Source organism: Scomber japonicus, chromosome 22 (assembly GCF_027409825.1).
Source record: "Scomber japonicus isolate fScoJap1 chromosome 22, fScoJap1.pri, whole genome shotgun sequence".
NCBI lineage: Eukaryota > Metazoa > Chordata > Actinopteri > Scombriformes > Scombridae > Scomber > Scomber japonicus.
In genome coordinates, this window is record NC_070599.1 from 3,276,353 (window position 1) to 3,295,131 (window position 18,779).

An 18,779-nucleotide genomic window follows, 5' to 3' on the forward strand; every position below is an offset into this window, starting at 1 on the left:
TGACAGATGTGCAGGGAATAGATGTTATCCCTTTTAAATGATTCATTATCTCTCTCAATAAACCTAGACTTCTGTTAAAACAAAATATTACAATAAACAACAAAAAATGATGTAAAACAAATGGTGAATAATTAAACCAGATTTTAACCTTTTGTAGGACAGGTGTGTGTTTATCTTGTTGCCAGAATCAGGCTGCAATCTGTAGTCAGATTAAATTGATATAATCTTTTATAAAATAAAATTAATAATATAAATGTTTATAGTATTATTGGTTATCGGTTAGCAAATAAATACTGTTCACACTATGACCTATTAAACAGCCTGCTGCACAATGACACCCACCATGGGTTTGCAGGTATTGATTTTTATATGGTACATTAGGGTCATTTTCATTGGGATTTGAATGGATTTTATGTGTACTGTATAAGGTTATATGTACACTAGGTGCCTTAATGCATAGGCCTACTGTACAATTTCAGATTTAAGCTCCATAAGAAAAAAACCCCACAAACATTTAAAATCCAAATCATTTTGGTGGAGGGTTTAGCTATTTAGCAATTTTAGAATGAAAACTGTTTGATGTCATAAAACTAATCCACATCTGATAATTTTACCTCCATCTCCTTTGTACACACAAATAGCAATAGATCCTCAATGAAAAACATAGGACTAAATAATTGTCATAATAATTGTCATTATCAATAATCTCAAATTCACAATTTGTGATTAAATTCTGGTCTAATTCATTTAGACCATGGGACTTCATGCTATTTAAAATAAAATTCAACAAGCTTCCTTTTGTAGGAATCTATTGGCAACAGGCCCACCTCTAGGGGAGGGGGGAGTTTTTCTCAAAACCAATAAAATGGATGGTTGCCATTAACCATGACCTCTGGCTTTATAATGTCTGGCTTTATCCACATTGTCATAATGGATGGCCAACTTATGCCCTGTAATGTGAAGGCTAAAATTTTTCTGTATATCATTCCACAAGGGCATTTTAGAGGATATGCTGTATTTTGATTTATGTGTTGTTGTTTTTTTACTACTGTCATGTGCTAAGACATGACAGGCTGTGTGGTCCTGTAAGACAGTTAACCACACCCACTTAGCTTTTAGCCATACCTATGGCTCTCAAGTATTATTTTGTATTCTAAAAATTCCTAATAAGAGGTTTCATACTTGTGATTGTAATACTATCACATCTTACTAGTTAACCTCACTGCACACATATGTTAGAAGACAATTATCTTAGGAGGGTTCTTAGTCAATAAGCATCATTTAGCCTCTGTGTAGTCACTGTGTCAGTCATTTCATAAACACTGATGCAGTTATGCAGTATTTAATATTTGGGAAATGTGCATAAAACATACACACATGCTGCTCCTGGGGCTGCTAGGTATTTAAGTTGTCTGTTGAGGGAAATAGAAATATGTTTTATCTTCCCATTAGCATGTTTCTGTTGAAACAATGCTTTTAATGTTTGATACTGTAATAATTAGTTGTGGTTATACTGTAATAATCTAGTGATACTGTGCCATTACTTGAATTATGAGGCTTTATAAGTGCAAATAATTGGCGCTAAACAAAGTATAAACCACTAAATGTCAAGACATTTCAGTGGCAGTTATGATTTTATGTAATCAAAGCAAATACACTAAACAGAAATGTACAAAGTCATAAACTGACTTACTGTACAGTCACTGTAGAATATATTATTTGAACTATTGAACTAAGTATAACTGACAATGTCAGGGTATCTCGCACAGTTGTCTCATTTTCATGACAACAAGCGATGATTGACAGATTTACCAACTAATCATTTTGTGGTGCCTGTGTGTCAATGGTTTGTTTCATGTATAGGACTGCGTGGGGAAAATGACATGGAGCCTGCTATCGCGCAACAGAGTGCTATGCTTATGTGTTTGCGTCAGCGTGGAGCCTTCTGGCATGAAGCACTGGAGCCAAGGATCTGCCCAGGAGACATGAATGATTTTGGTGTCCATGTTCTCGTCACTTGACCAACAGGATAATCTTCCAAAGACATGGTGTGTTCCTTTGAGTTTTGTATTATTGAGGTGTTCAAGAGACATATTCTTTTCAGTATGATGGTCCTATCTATTATGTGTGGAGGTGGGAGAGGACAAAGAGGACAGCTAACAGGGTACTCCAAATAAATCAAATTTGATGTTTCAACAGAGGCAAAATGGCATGTTCATATGGAATATGTGTCACATTTGGCTTTGATTGCCAGTATGCAGAGACTATAATGCACATATCTTTGCATGCTGAGGTTTGCTCTTTTTATCAAATCATCAGATGAATAAACTCTTTGGAATTCTGGTATATAAATTCCTATTAGAGTACTTCTGAGCCCCCTTTACTTTATCTGTGACATTTTGACCAACTTCAGGTCTTCCTCAGGCAAATACCCACAAGAAGGAAATTGGACCAGTAACATCATAATTATTACTGCCACTCAGTCACCAATCATAGAACAGTCATGGATGGAAAAACCTAGATTTTCAGCTATAGGGTCATTGTTGGTACCATTTTGTGCCAACCCTGTATGTATGTTAGCCATGCGTGTTAGGTCATTGCAGTAGCTATTACAGCCTTCAAGTAACACATATGGGCAAGCAAACCTTATTTGTATCTCCTTTTCTTAGTGCCAAAGTATTTGCAGTACTTTGTTGAATAACCTTCTTCCCCCAAGTTCCACCATGAAAGCCATGTGATGGAGTGTGTTTTTTATTAGTTTGTGTCCTTTGGGGTACGGGTTTAGATCCCCCCACAAATCCAAAGCTCCTCCATCTGACATGGGCATCATTAACTAACACGCCCCAGAGTTGCAGTGAGCATACTGGCATTCGCTCGCGGTGGCGTATTTGATGGCAGTTCACCAGTCTTTGCAAACGTGCCAAATTCCATTTTGTTTGGAGTACACTGTCAGCCGAAGAGAGGAAGGAAGCAAGAGCATGAGAGAGTGAATAGGGGGAAGAATGAATCAATGAGTGTGTGTGAGAGAGAGAGCGAAAGAACGAGAGAGCGAGAGAGTGAGAGAGAGAGAGAGAGAGAGAGAGAGAGAGCGGGAGACTGAAACACAAAAACAAAATAGCATCGCTCTCATTGGCAGGACCAGACTACCCGGCCAAGCCTGACAGCTCATCTCAAAGCATCAAAGCATGATGGAAAAATACCAGTGTCCACAGTGTGTACGTGTGTGTGTCTGCTTTGACCAGACAGTGTTTTCACTACAAATGCCCTTACAGCTCACATGGCCCATTGATAGATTAATGGAACATGTCTAGCATTTCTGTGTTAGCCTCGACTATTCAACAACTCTCCTAAGGGGCCAACTGGCCAACCCCCCTCGAGTTCCCTCTTTTAATGGCATTGAAAGACAGTTTGTGTTTGCTTTGTCAATTTAAGTGCTATTGAGAAAAGTAAGAATGGACTTGATTCTTGTGGATAAGTCTCGTAATTTATCTTGGAAAACCAAGTGTAGGTGAAGCACTGAGCATTACAAGTAGTACAAGCTGCATGTCTGATTGCAACACACTGTTTACTGCAGACATGGCATATCTGACAGAAAAGACAAGCTTCTATTTGAATCAATGTTACTGTCCACACTGGCCAAATAATGGCATGCACTGCTTTTGGGCTTCACTCCACTTTTTTTGGAAACTTCATATTTTGTCACTTTTTTAAGGGTTTTCATATAAGTAAAGGCCATTCCTTTCATGTGGAATGCGTGTCATAAGTCCTGACTAATTGATATCATTACGTAACTTTTTTTTTCAAGGCTTGAAACTTAGTTTGCTTCACGGTAGAAAGTATTCATCCTCTCTGTGAGAAACAGGTTACATACAGCGTTATGTTTTGAGCTTGTCTCTTGAGAGTTTTGTGAAAAAGTTCTTCAGTTTAGCATTAGGATGAGGTCCAAGCTGTGCCAAGACTCCCTTTGATATTTTGTGGCATTTTCCACAAAGTGAGGTTGCTCTTTTGATTCTGTGTCATTGATACTGCAGTGTTTAGAGGACTGAGAGGACTAGTTGAATGACACAACCCTTCTCCGAATTCACTTCTTTCATCGCAGTACTGTGGGCATATTGAATAAATGAGAGAAAGGGAGCAGAAATTACAGCTTGTGTTCATTCAGACTGTGTAAAAAAATGCAGGCTCCTCTTTCATTTGGTGTATGCCTTCCTCAAATACCCATTTGAAGATTTTGTACAGTATCTTTGCAGTTCTTGAAAGTTGTCTGGTCAGAGATTCTGCATGTGGTTCCTGGAATCTGTTGGAGCCATTGTACTCACAGTATCTTCTCTCTCTATATATGCTATAGTGTATTGTAAGCTCCTGGTATTTCTCAAACCTTTCTTATACCTTCCTTCCTTCAACTTGGTTGTTCCATTGCATCTTAACTCCACCACTGCATGTGGAGTCATGTGTACAGTCTTATCTTAGGCCCTACCATGCTGCTGAACCTTGTTTCTGGTGGTGACCTGGTATAAGGTGCCTACTCTTTTACTTTAATTGTCAGTGACTTGGGTCCTTGAGTCCGGCAGTCTTCTTCTGCCAGTCAATGGAACTCTTCAAACCATCAGCACTTTGCTCTTCTATAGACCCTACCTTTTGCACTGTAAGATAACCTTTCATTTTTGGAAGGCATCATATGGATGTACTCATAGGTGATCTATATTTGACTGAGAATACTGGCCTTGATAGCCCTGTAGCCCTGGTACTCCTCTTTCCAGGTGGACGGACAGTCCATCTGTGATGTACTTCAGGTGGAATCTTCCCTTTTGGCTTTGTTAGGAGTTTCAAGGTTGTGATGTTTGAAGTAGCCATGTCCCACCTTAGCCACTTTACTATATAGATTGCTATGGAATGAGTCATGTGTCATATGTGTTGGTGGACTGAATGAAGTCTCTTTGGCTCTGTTGCTTTGTGGCTCCCATGTGATTTGAAAATCTTAAAGTATGAAGCTGTGCTGTGTGCCTGTGCGGCCATCTGTTTGTTCAACCTCTCCAGTCCCAGTAATCCTCTCTCTCTTTGCAACCATCCATCCAGAATTGGGCAGATGTTGTCCAAGCAAAAGAGAAGGGTCATAGGAGCCCCACTCTTGACCTTACATTCTTAATCTCTGCTCATGGTAACCAACTAATACAGAACAGATGCAGGGGTAGTGTACAGCCTATGCCACACTTGATGTACACTTGGAAGACTAAGTGTTGCTCTCACTTGACCATGATGTGTGATAGAGAGACTGTATTGTCTACAAGGGGTGAATTTGTTTTCATTGTGTTTGCCTTTTAATCAGTGTGGCATTGAGGGGACAAGACTTTGGCCTTTTACATTTTAGTATCCTGTATCTTTCTCTGAATGGGAGTAGTGTGGAAAAATGGGTTAAGGGGTTGATGAGGGTCATGTTTTATGAGTGTGATGGCTCTGGTATTAAGATTGAGACAGGATCTTGTCTTATTGACCTTCTGTAGAGTCATGTGTGTTGCATTGAATTGAAAGTTTTCTTGTTCTCAATCCAGGCAGTACTCAGATTGATCTGCTGTCCACTTACAGCCTGAAGTGACTGTTGTGTTTGCTTTAGCTTGGCACTTTGAGTCTGTCTCATTTTCCAAGCCCTCCTCTGAGTTCCGTAATGTATTTACACACACACACAGTATGTCCATTCAGCTTGGTGGCTGTGACGCCAAACACTGCCATGCAGTTGAGACAGGTTATTGGTCAGTGGTTGCATGGTGGTCTTTCCTTGCTATCATCATTATGACCGTTATGGCTTCTGCTGCTCTGGTATTTATGTTTTAATCTGGCTAATGGCACTTGAAGACTCTACTTAGCAGTCTGAGAAGCCTCAGTTATGGATGTTCACTTCAGTACCCAAGACCTGTCTTTGATGAATACAGCCTCTGCAAGTGGTTGTTGGACTTTCAGTACAACTTGCAGTCATTGTACTTGCATTGACATCTCCCTGGTGCCACTTAAAGCTAGGGCTGGGTACAAATCTGATCTGAGTGTAGCAACCAATACAAACATGACTTTGTTATACAGTGCATTCGGAAAGTATTCAGACACATTCATTTTTTCAGATTTTATTTTGCAGCATTATGCTAAAATTGTTTAAATTGACCCCCCCCCCCCCCCCCCCCCACACCCACCCATCTACAGTCGATACCAAGACCAAACAGGATTTTAGAAATGTTTGTGAATTGATTAAAAAAGGAAAAAACAAATTCTGGCCCTTTATTCAATATACTTAGGTGAGGCACCTTTGGCAGCGATTACATCCTTGAGTTTTCTTGGGTATGATGCGACAAGCTTTGCACACCTGGATTTGGGGATTTATTGCCATTCTTCTTTGCAGATCCTCTCAAGCTCTATCTGGTTGGATGTGGACTGTTGGTGGACAGCGATGTTCAGGCGTCTCCAGACATGTTCAATAGGGTTTAAGTCAGAGCCCTGGCTGGACTATTTAAAGACATTTACAGAGCTGTCTCCATGCGCCTCCTCTGTTGTCTTAGCTGTGTGCTTAGGATCATTGTGTTTTTGGAAAGGGAACCTTTGGCCCAGTTTGAGGTCCTGAGGGCTTTCCTTTAATTTGCAAAAGTTTTTAAAATGCTATCTTCATCCTGTCATAAAGGGTTAGGGTTAGTATTGGTATTGGGTGTAGATTCATGAAGGGAACATGACGTTGAATGACTTTAGCATAAGGCTGCAACATAACAAAGGGTTAGGGTCAGGGTTAGGGTTAGTGATGGGATGGGGTCTGAATACTTTATGAATTCCTGTATACTTTTTTAAAACTTTCTTTTCTTCTGATATACACAACTGCCCATGTTCACAGGTGTTGCTTCAGTAACACTGCACTCCCACTGGCTGGTTTGGGGCAACTACATACTGAGAGTCAGAATTGGGGGTGGGTGTCACATGAATCTCCCGCACATTTTTCCCTTGCACAATGAAATTCATAATTTTCAGGTGAAAGGAAGCACTTGGAGACACCAGCTGTGACAAAGGCTGCAGTGCACAACAAAAAAACCTTTATTATATTTTTTTGTTTAAAGCATTTTGAAATATGTATTACATGTTATCTTAATGCAAACAGATTGAAACTTTTGCCTACATAAAAGACAGAATCACATTAACAAAATGTTTTTCTGATATATACATATATATATTTTGGTATATGAAGGCAACTTTCAGTACTTTACAACACAGTTTAGTCACTGTTCAAAAGCTACTGAGATTTCATACCCAGCCCTACCTATTTGTTATTGTATGTTATCATATCCTTATCACATTTTGTTGTATCTTATCATATTGTATCACACCTCTTTTGTATGACCTCTCATGTTATGCTGCATGTTTTCTTTTTTGCAAAAGCTTGTTTTTATTTGATCACACTGTATTGCATCATGTGTTAATGCATTGTATTCTAACCTAATTAAATGCTAAAATTTTTATGAGCAAGCATCTTGTTTTTGTTTTTCTCAGTGCAGTGCCCTAACATGTGGTACCACGGAGGGTACCATGTATGCACGGAGGGGAAATGTTGGTTGATTTTGTTTAATATTAGTCAGTATTCAGTATCAGTTTGGAATTGTGTGTGCCCACTCCAGTGACTCTATTCATCTGGTTACCCAACACAAAAGTAGCAATGTATGTATCCTGAATGAAGTAAAAGGGTTAGGGTAAGGTGGGCCAGATGGTGGGCTTTTAAGACATAACCGAGATGAAACAATAATGTTCATTGTTTTGTCACACTCCATTTTGTTTATTGTATTCTATTCTGTGAACTCTTTAGCCAGGCTATGGACAAATACCAGTTATTGTAATGTGGAGTGGGTGTCAGAGAGTATTAGTGCAGGATTAGGAGGGTGAGGGTATGGATTTACAGGATTTATGGGAAACGACAAAGGGATCAAGATAGGTGCCAGTCTTCCACTTCCTTTGTCTGTTGTCATTTATCTGTTTTATCGCATCATTCTGCCTGTTTGTGCCCTCCATCTCTTTTAGCCATCTGTACTATAGTTTCTTTCTATCTTGCTTTTTTTTTGTCCCTCTAGTCCATTTATCCACCTTCCCCTGCTTCATCATCAATTCAGCTACCTGGCACTTATCTATCCTGGCAGTTGTGTATTTGGTTCCCCGTTGTCCAGTGCTTTAGGACCATGATTGTGTTTCTGCTGATTCACAGTGTGCTTGTCAGTATTTGTAGTAGATGAGTGGGTGGTGCTTTGTCACACCATGCATGCTGCAGGTTTGCTTCCCTGTTTATGGTTTTTCTGTGTTGAGAGACATGGTCCTGCCCGTCATTTATGGTCATTATGGTCATTATGGACCCCTCTCACCCCTGTCACTCCCATTTCTTTTTGAGTTCCAAGTAAATATTGACTATTACAAAGCTTTTACCCAAAATCTGGGTAAGTCTAATTACAATTGGCAATGCTTTATGACTTGATAATACTGAAGGATTATTACTTTGGCTTCTATGTTCAGTGCCCCAAACCTGCATTTTGTAATTTGAAATAAGACCTATTTTCCAAATGTATGTTGTCATACATTATAACCCAGCAACTGCTGTCTGATATAGATTCCTCTCAACTCTCATCTGCACCCAAGGTGCTTCTTCTCCTTCCATCTCACTGCACTCCTACAGAATTTAGACTCTAATACAGAGTTAGTAGTGCAGGCATGATGTTGTGTTGTTGCCATGGTGTGGATCAGCAACATAGTTTTAGATGATAGTTTGAGCACTCCAACATCATCACCACTTCTCCATAGTTGTTTAAGATTGATGGCTGCAGAACTGAGTTGTACATAGTGGTCTCTAACTCCTCCTGATACAACAGTTGGGTGTGATCAGATGTGGTATTCTGTACTTGTGACCACACCTAATGTTGCATTGTGAAGTGCTGTCTGTGAAAAGGTATGGACAGAGTCGGCAGCAACTACTTGATGGGAGCACAAGCCGGATGATCAGCCTATGTGAAGTTACTCTCAATAAAGTCCCATATGTTCCTGTACATGGAGACATGCCTTGCCTACAATAAAGATTATGGCAATGCTTTATTAATATGTACTGTTGTTCTGCTTTCACTGACTGTCTACAGCATATTTTATTCACACTGTTGGAGCCATGTGACCACATCAAGGATCATGCCTCTAAGTATGTAACTGTATATTGATGCACTTGGAATGTATTTTCCTTTGTTCCTAGAGCCACCAATGTGATTGTTTCCATTATGTCACTTTATGTGAATGATTGAATGTGTTTGATCACTCTTGATCACCAATGCTTTTTTTTTTTGTTGAGTGGACACAGTTATTTTCTCTTGATGGAGTAATAATATCAAAAATAAAATCAGTTGCAAACAGCTGTTTTGCAAGCACACTTCTTTGAAGAAGTTTGATGTTACTTTCAATCAAAAGATGATTCTGTATTTCTGCACCATCATTCAGGATAAGGACAGCTTCTGAGCTCTCCTAAATCCTGGGTTACGAAAATGGTAAAATGCTAACCCTAACCCTAACTCCTAAAAGTAGGATCACCTGGGTGTAATCCTACTCTGACACACTTGATATATACAATGTACAACAATCTCTCCTCCACTTTGTATCTCATCAGTTGTTTCAAGATGAAGATTGATACCAGCCTGACTATGCCCCAGCTCCCAGAGGCCCTGTCCCAGGCAGGCCTTCAGTTCGCTGTGGCCACAGAGGAGGACTTTGATGAAATCATGGCTATGAGCCAGGATATCTATGGCGGCCTTGACTATCTGCCCACTAGATACACCAGCTGGCTGCAGGAAACCAACCGCACAGTTATCTTGGCCCGCAAACAGGGAAAAGTGGTAAGTTCATTGAACGGTATGAAAATATTGTAAAATTGTGTGTTTAAGAAAAGGTTCTCTTAGGAACTCTTCTAAATGCAAAGTTGGAGACATGTATAAAGTACTTCTTGTTTATTTGTTTTTTAAAAAGGAGAGGTACCTTAGGGTGCAAAAAATGGATTGATATGTTTGTGCTTCTCTCTATGGTGGGCTTACCTTTTAAGAACCTCCAGATAATCTATGCACAGGGTGAGCCTTGAGTGATTGATCCTAAAACTGCCATCTACAGTAGTATTAGGAAAGTCCAACTAGATACAACCAGCTGAAATGTAAAGGATCTAATTTAGATATTAAGGGTTAGGGTTACGTTGCCATACTGTTTGTAAATCACTGTACAACAAGGATAGCAGTGCCTTCTTCCATGTGTTATCCTCCTGAAGAACAGTCACTACTATAACTATGACCATTGGCTGAATGCAGACATTTGATATTCCCAGTTTGTTCATGGAATTCAGGGTTTTCAGGAAAGTGAATGAACTAAGCTGTCCAGGAGCAAGTTATGTTACAAGAACATTCAATAAGTAAATAAACCAAGTCAGCCTTGGATTTCTTCTTACATTTGCGCACATTGTGTCCACTGGTCATGATAACATTGTACTCACACCCTCCATTGTAGAGAATTGAGAAAAAGTGACTTGAGCAAGAACAAAGTAAGGGGGGTAAGCCTTCTACAGCATTCCAATGAACTTCAATCTAACAGAACTCACGTCAAACATGTCTTTGAATTTGGCCCAAAGTACAAACGGAAAGTAGTCCCTTGGAAACCCCCTTAGCTGTTGTCACTAACTGCAGTTCAAAAGCGATTAGCCATAATTGCAGTAACCCTTTGCTGTATATGGGATGAGAGTAAGCCACAGTCACACACTAATGTAAACAAAGTTCAGATTATACTTGGAAGCTTGTGCGAACATATGCAAGTCCACTGAGCCTTTATGATATTTCAGCAGGAAGTTCACTTCAAGGATTTAAAGAGTTTCTGTGTTCACATTTGATCAGAAATTTGATATAATAAAGCTTTTTGGAAAGCAGTAGGATTATAGTGGCAGCAGGCTAAATAAGAGACCCAGACATCCTTCTCTCCATCCACATCCTTCAGCTCCTCTTAGGGTATCCCAAAGTATTCCCTAGCAAATAAGATATGTATTCTCTCCTGCCTGTTCTGGGTCTGTCCTGGGTTCTCCTGCCCAAAATACCTTCATGAAGCATCCAAATCCTGCAACCAATCCTGAGGCTGCTCCCTCCTGAATATGACTGGTACAATGATGTGACACCAATCTGTGTCAATGTTGTGTTCTATTTTACTCTCCCATGGACTGATCTACTGTATTCTGAAACAGAGCAATAACCTCAGACAAGGCTGAGACATAATTTGCTTTTTGCAGATGATATGATTCTGCTGGTACACTGCCCAGTCTGCTACCACCAGGACTTGGAGCCTGATAAATTGCAGACAATGCATGGAAATATGTTTTTTTAGCTCCAGCTGTAGAATGGTGAAGTTCCTAAAATGACATTGCCAATATGATTATTACTATTCATGTCTTTTTCTCTGTGTGATGGCAGATTGCTCTAGAGTCGGTGTGTGTGATTGACAATGGGGAGACTATGCTGGTAGAAGGTCTGCGTGTTGCCCCTCAGGAGAGGGGCAAAGGTGTGGCAGGTGTTCTGCTGCGCTTTTGCTGCGAGCTTGTCAAATCCAAATACCCAGAGGTCAAAGTTACCCGTCTGACCCGTGATGATCAGCTTGGACCCAAGGACTTCCAGAAGTATCGCCTCATAACCAAGCAGGTATCTGCAACAGAAAGAGGATAAAAAAACTCTTTTTTGTTTTGGCTTGTGTTTGTGGTTAATGTTATTAACGCTGTTAGTCTTGCTTTTAACCTTTACATACTGATCATATTCTTTACCCAGTCTAAGAATCTCCTCATAAAAAGTGTCTATACCAAATGTTGAAGCACAGATATGTTTAGAAAGCATCAATAGTTGATCTGACTGATCAATAAATGTGATTAAACCTTGATTCATGTTTCAGAGAGCAGAGAGAGTGTATTTTTAGCTTTTACACCATCAAACAGCTCCTATCACACAATATCATGTCCTGTTTTACCTAAGACATGAAAATATAACATAGTAATAATGATGTAAATGTATTTAATGTAAAGGTAAAATGAGCAGAACTTTATGGAAGTGTGGGCTTTATTGTAGAACCATTAGAGCCATCAGTCTTCACATGTCGAACAAATCGAACACATGTCAATAGATTTGGCTCAAATTTAACCCAGAACAACCTCAATGGACAAAAAAGCTGTTAAAAGACAACATGGGACAGATTTGACCTGGGCAGTATGTAAGGGTTAATCAGTGTGTTACTGTTGTCTGTGTCAGCTTGTACATTGGCTTTTTTCCATAGGGAACCCTTAGGGCCTTCAGAAAAGGACAAATGTATCAGCATTTTAACCTAATTTTTTACAATCAAGTTAGCTTCTGAGATGAAAGGGTTACTGTCCTCAAACCATGAAAGTTATCCAATCAGATTTGTGTTGTTGTTGTTGTCTCTAGGCAGAGAAAAGGTTAGCTGACTCTCTCATTGGTTAGGACTCCATAACCAGCACAGAAGGCCATATCCCCATAACTGTGTGTGTTTGTTTAGACCGTGACGGGTGAATTAACCAATCACATTTTGATTTATTGTGGGTGGGACCAAAAATCATCCCCCTAGGCCAAGGCTATTCAATGATGTTGTTCAAGGGAACACATTGTCAGAAAGCTGAGGGCCCCGGGGGTAGACATTTCCCTCAGCTGTTATTCTCATTATGTATACTACCGGTCAAAAGTTTTAGAATATCCCAATTTTTCCAGGTTTTTATTGAAATTCAAGCAGTTCAAGGGTTAGGGTTAGCTTGAAATGGTACAAAGGTAAGTGGTGAACTGCCAGATGTTAAAAAAAGGTAAGGTTACCCAAAACTGAAAAGTGAATTCACCATCAAAAAGCACTCAGAAATTGGGGGAAACTCTGACAGGAAGAGGTCTGGCAGACCAAAAGTCACAACAGAGTCAGAAGACAAGTTTCTCAGAGTCAACAGCTTGCGCGACAGGCGGCTCACATGACAACAGCTTCAAGCACAGCTTCATAGTGGTCGTAGTAAGCAAGTCTCAGTTTCATCTGTTAAGAGAAGACTTGGAGTTGCAGGTTTGACAGATCGAGTTGCAGCAAGAAAGCCATTGCAAAGACGTCAGAATAAGAAGAAGAGGCTTGCCTGGGCCATGAAACACCACCAATGGACTACTGAAGACTAGAAGAAGCTGTTATGGACTGATGAATAATAACCCAAAACATGAAAAAAAAGTCCAAGCTATGACACAACTACCTTAGGAAAAAAGACCAAGATTGTAAGCTTGAAAACATTTTTTCAATAAAAAACTGGAAAAATTGGGGTGTTCTAAAACTTTTGACCGGTAGTGTATGTATACTTGACATGTCATCCCTCACACCATTACATTTTCAAAACTTTTATTTTGCTGCTTACCATGTCATTCAAGACATAATGTGATATAACCCCATAAGTAAACACATATTTGAAACTTCTGACATCTCATACCTATAGCTACACACAGCATTTCCTGTAATCAATTATAACCATCTTTATTGTTTGCAGTTAGTTTTTCAATGACATCCACCACTGTTGTATCCCTCTCCTGTAGTCCCAGAAGCACATTCAAATGATGAACATGTTGCTGAAGACGCACATCTCTGACACAAATCCATCATCCAGCATTTGCGACATGAAGAAAAGTGACAATTTCCTCCCTCAACTCTCTCAGCCAATTAATTAGTTGTAATTAATTAATTGTAGCTCAGCTCACTGCACATGCTATTGCATGTTTGTCATGTATTCATTCAAGGCTCCCTTGTCATGTTGTTTGTTTGGTAATGCTCCTGGTACAGCTTCAACGTTATGGGTTCATAAAGAGTTTTATGTACATATGTAATAATTATTTTAAACTAAATAGTATAATATTAGCTCTCTTAGCTTGGTCACTTTTCTATAGGATTTCCCATTGTATTAATATGATGTTGGATTAGTGTCAAGTCAGTCCAACTGGAAACCTATTTGAGAATTATTAGTGCATTTATTTTAAAGCTCTAATCAGCAGACCAAATAAATTTGGAGACATCATACATATACATGGAGACAGCACATATATACACTGTTGTATAGTTTTGTTGTTTAAGAGAGAGAGCTGGGAGCTGTACAGCAGAGAACGGATGTCAAAGCAAGTGCTGAGCTGCAGCATGTACACACACCGCCATCTGTAGGGGCTGAGCTAAAGGCCCAGCTCTAATGGTCATGGTTTGCCACTGCTTTCTGCTCTCTGCAGGGTATTCTGCTGGTGCGCTTCAGAGCTGAGGACCTCAAGCTCCGTCTGTCTGAGCTTAACCTAGGTGGAGACATCCAATCATCTTTGTCCACTTCCTCCTCCAACACTCCTCCAGTGCGTCTTGACCATACAGCTATCCATCGGCTGTATCTGACCACTGACCTGATGCAGGGGGTCCTTCCCAATGCCACTATTATTCAAGACTGGCAGCCATTCAAGCCTTTGCCCAGTAACATGGCCATCCTACTGAAGAAGGATATCGACTGGATGGTGGATGATGTGACCAACCCTACCATGGCCAGCCTCTGTACCTTCCCTTACAGGGTGCCTGTTGGAGATGACTGGTAACTGTTTGTTCTTTATTTATTCATATTTAGTAGATGTTATTAGTTAAGTCAGAGACAACTACTGTCCATAAGGAAATGTAAAACAATGTGATGGCTGTGATTGTGTCTATCATAGTGTCTTTTCATAGTAGGGCTGGGGGGGGGGTTAATGTAATAGATACCACACAAAGTGGCTATACTCATAACATTTGACTGATGTGCCTTTTCTCAACCAGGTATTACCTGAACATTGACATGTTCGGTAAAGACCTGGACCTGGCTCAGCAGCAGTTCTTGTGCCATCTGCAGCACCACACCTCCACCCTGAAGGGTCATGTGATGTGCCAGATGTTCCTGGATCCACCACTCTGGAAACCCATGGCTGAATTCTGCAAGAAGACCTTGAGTGTGGAGCTGGTTAAGGAGTACACCGAGCAATGTGTGGTGGAGTCAGACGTCGTGTAGTGGATGGAAACAAGTAGAAGATGAAAGAATAGAAAGCTAGAAAGGAATGAAAACAAGGGTCTAGACAAAAAGTAATGGACACAACTCAGTTACAGCTAACAGAAAAACACAACCTCTAGTCTAAAGAGATAGAAACCAAGCTAACTAAATGTAGATTCTGGAAAACAAAACTTCTAAGAATGCAGTTTGATATGACAATACACTAACAAATGCAAGAGTGTGGACACAAAATCACAAACACAAAATGCAATCAGTGAGAGTACGTTTGGGACAAATTCTACATTTGTAAAGATTTAATTTGTCATAGGTCTTGATACAACATTGTAGTCATTTTAAGGTCACACTTTTAAATATTTTTCAAAATTGCATTCCTCCTATACACAGAGGTGGCAGAATACCAATACCACCTTTTTGGTGTCTTTATGGATGAAAAGTTTGGATATGCAGAAACCTACCCAAACACATTTTAAAATCGAATTTTAATAGAATGAGACTTAGTCTGAAAGAGAGCTGAGGATAATTGGTCAATAATGCCAGTTCATGTTAACTGAACTCAACACATCCACCTGTGTCCATTCCTCAAAACTGCAAACAGCACACCATAAATATGACCATAAAGTTGTATCATCACCTTATTAGCATCCTTTAGTTTGACTGCATTGATTAGAGATCTTTTTGACATTGTGCCCACCCTCTGTGTGTCTTATGACATGGAACGGTGTACTAAGAGAGATGAGCTTGGGGAAGCTTTCCCTCACTAGTAGCAGTGATCTAACCTAAAACCTAAAAACACTAAACATGCAAATGCTTGTCTTTGAAGAAAAGAAATTCAAGTACCCTTAGGGCATCTCAAACCTTTCATCTCTTTCTTTCTGTAAATATGAAACTTCTAAATATGTACACAAGCTGAGTTGGGTTACTAAATCTGCACAACTCTGAAGGCACTTTAAAACTACAGACAGGTTGTGTCTATGTTACAATGAAAAGGAATAGTTTAGGATCAAATAGGGGTACTTTACAGATCCCATCACTCTAATGTTGATGGGTGCATCTTCTAACTAGCATTACCTAAGGAACATCAACGACAAATCTCTGCAAAACAACAAACAAAGCCTGTCAGTGAAATGAACATGCTCAGTCACAAAATGACTGACGAATTTATCCTTCATTACCGTCAAGCTTATGTCTTAGTGTTTGTCTTTTTTTTTTGTTTGTTTCAGAACTTTGACTGTATATATATATGTTACTAATTTAATATTTTCACTTTAATGCTGCAATAAAATGTTAACGTAATTGATTAACTTCTGAAGCTCTAAGTGAAATCTAGGCTTACTTTTGTAGATTGTTAGCATAAAGCCAAACAAAATGCTAATGCTTGAAAATGTTTAACAGACTACTGTGCAGTTTACTACTGGCTTCAGCTAATGCAGGGAGAAGACGTAGAATGAAAATAGTTGTGTTAGAATTAACAGAAATATACCGTCTTACATTTGAATCATCACTAATATTAGCAGGCAAATAGTGTTCCCTTTGTGACTATACAAGACAGTGTTAAGAGAAGGTCCAGCCATGTTGGAGGAAACAATCTAAATTTTATAGATTATAGTATAATGTGGATTTATACCATGGCCAAACATGTAGTTTCAATTAGCAAATTACACACAATTCTAATAAATAGTTACAGATATTTGACAAGTTACAAAAACAACAACGTAGTTCTGCTAAGTTGTTGTTCCACCATGAGCATCCAGAACTGCTTCATTGCTCCTTGTCATAGATTGTCCAAGTGTGTGGAGCTCTACTAAAGGTTTCTTCCAAAAGATATTCCCTCATGTGGTCTATAGATGATGATGGTAGACAGCACTGTCTGACATGTGGCTCCAAAATCTCCAATAGGAGTTCAGTTTTGTTAAGATATGGTTACTGTGAAGGCCAAAGCATATGATTCAAATCATTCAGCGAGGCCTTGTGCCCTGTATGGAAGCATCTGTTTGTCTACTTTTTTTTCCTTTGATCACCTGTCTGTACATGAAACTCTATAACAACACTAACCATTCTTTACACTATGTTAACCAGTTAGCTGTGAAACTAACCTATGATTAATATTTGAAAGTTGGGCTCCATTTTTACGCCACGCTAACTGCATGGCTATAGGGATGGCAGTGTTGGTCAGTATGTTGGTCAGACTGAAATATCTCGACTATTGGATGGATTGTCTTGAAATTTGGTAGGGGTATTCATGCCCCCCCCCCCCCAAAGAGGATGGATCCTAATGACTTTGGTGTTCCCTCAAAGTTTATATCACAACATCTATGACATGGATTGGCATGAAATTTGGTACAAACTCATGTCGCTCTCAGGTTGAATCACGACTTTGATGACTTTTCATCTAGCACCACCATCAGGTCAATATTTCAGTTTGTCTGTAACTTCAGTTTATGACCAAATATCTGCAAGACTGATGACATTCCTATCAGCTGTCATTTTTATTAAGTACTAATTGGCCTATAATAGTATTTAGCTCAAAGCATCGTTGTGCCTAAGTACAGCCTCTCAAACGGCTTGTGTCACTGTAGACTTGTTGCTTTGGCAAGTGGCCATGGTATAAGGACAAGAACATACACTGATACAGTATGTCACCATTTAGAAAATGACAAACCTGGTGGATGTAAAGGCATTCCATGTCACATTCTTTGCCCTCCGCCATATCCGTAGTCCTTTATTTTCTTATACCCCGATGCATCATCACTTACAAATATAACCTCTGCTAGAGTCATCATGGCAGGGTAAAAAATGTTCAGAAAATTTCTCTAGTGATTAATTTCCCCTGTGTATGGTATTTATAGAACAGTACACTCAATCTCTACACTCTGTAAATCTCCCTTTAAATGCCCATACAGAGGGTGTGACACAGGACCATTAGTCTGAGCCAGTCAGGAATATCTTTTTGGAAAAACACCTCAGTTTGTATAGAACTATTTTACCTCCCCGTTGCCTTGACCAGCTTTTATCTCAACTTTGACCACTTTCTTCTTCTGGTATGCAATTTTCTAGCTATGAAGTTGAGGGCCTGTTTTTTGAGGAAAGATAAATGATGAGTGAAATTAAATAGACATCCTTTTTTAAATTATTAATATTTTAGGAAGGACCTAATAGAGTGACCACAATCCTCAACATATTCCAGGGAGTATAACAAAGGAAGACGACAATTATGTTAGCCTATTGTTTGTAACCAAAGAAGGTCACCACTCATCTACACAGATGCCCTATTATTTGCTGCCAGGAGTGAATGTGAAGATATTGGAGGCTGGAGCAGCCATGGGTGTAATTATTTTTTACATTTTGTTTTCTTGTGTTCACAGATCCCTTTTTGTGATCCACACTCAACGATCTTTGTTTTCTCGTGGTCAGTCATCAATTTGTTGTTGTGGCATAACATACATGTAACCCAGACTGTGTTCTCATGAATTTGATTTGATAATCCTGTATAATCAGCTAACATAAGGTGGGACTGTCCCTAAAATTTGACATTTACTGACATTGACCATAAAAGTGGCTGTAATATACCTATTCTATTTGAAAATATTCACAGTCTGTACTTGCTAGTGAATAATTAGACTACTTTCCCTGAACATTCCCTACCATAGTGTTCATAATAGTAATACTAGTGGTTCATTTTCCAGTAGCAGAAAAC

At 39.4% G+C, this 18,779-nt stretch overlaps 1 protein-coding gene across 1 annotated transcript; it reads left to right on the plus strand.

The window, feature by feature from the left end:
• Positions 1 to 1,989: 1,989 nt before the first annotated feature.
• nat16 (N-acetyltransferase 16) lies at positions 1,990 to 15,085 on the plus strand. Its single transcript, XM_053343816.1, has 5 exons — positions 1,990 to 2,048; positions 9,650 to 9,875; positions 11,478 to 11,702; positions 14,295 to 14,638; positions 14,857 to 15,085. Exons 1-5 carry the CDS (start codon positions 1,990 to 1,992, stop codon positions 15,083 to 15,085), a joined length of 1,083 nt encoding a protein of 360 aa, XP_053199791.1.
• Positions 15,086 to 18,779: the final 3,694 nt, after the last annotated feature.

Bases quoted from the DNA above. Each gene is read 5' to 3' on its own strand.
- nat16 (XM_053343816.1), top strand. From the start codon at position 1,990: ATGATTTTGGTGTCCATGTTCTCGTCACTTGACCAACAGGATAATCTT. The intron at 9,876-11,477 runs GTAAGTTCATTG...GTGTGATGGCAG, and splicing joins CCCGCAAACAGGGAAAAGTG to ATTGCTCTAGAGTCGGTGTG. The intron at 14,639-14,856 runs GTAACTGTTTGT...TTTCTCAACCAG, and splicing joins GTGCCTGTTGGAGATGACTG to GTATTACCTGAACATTGACA.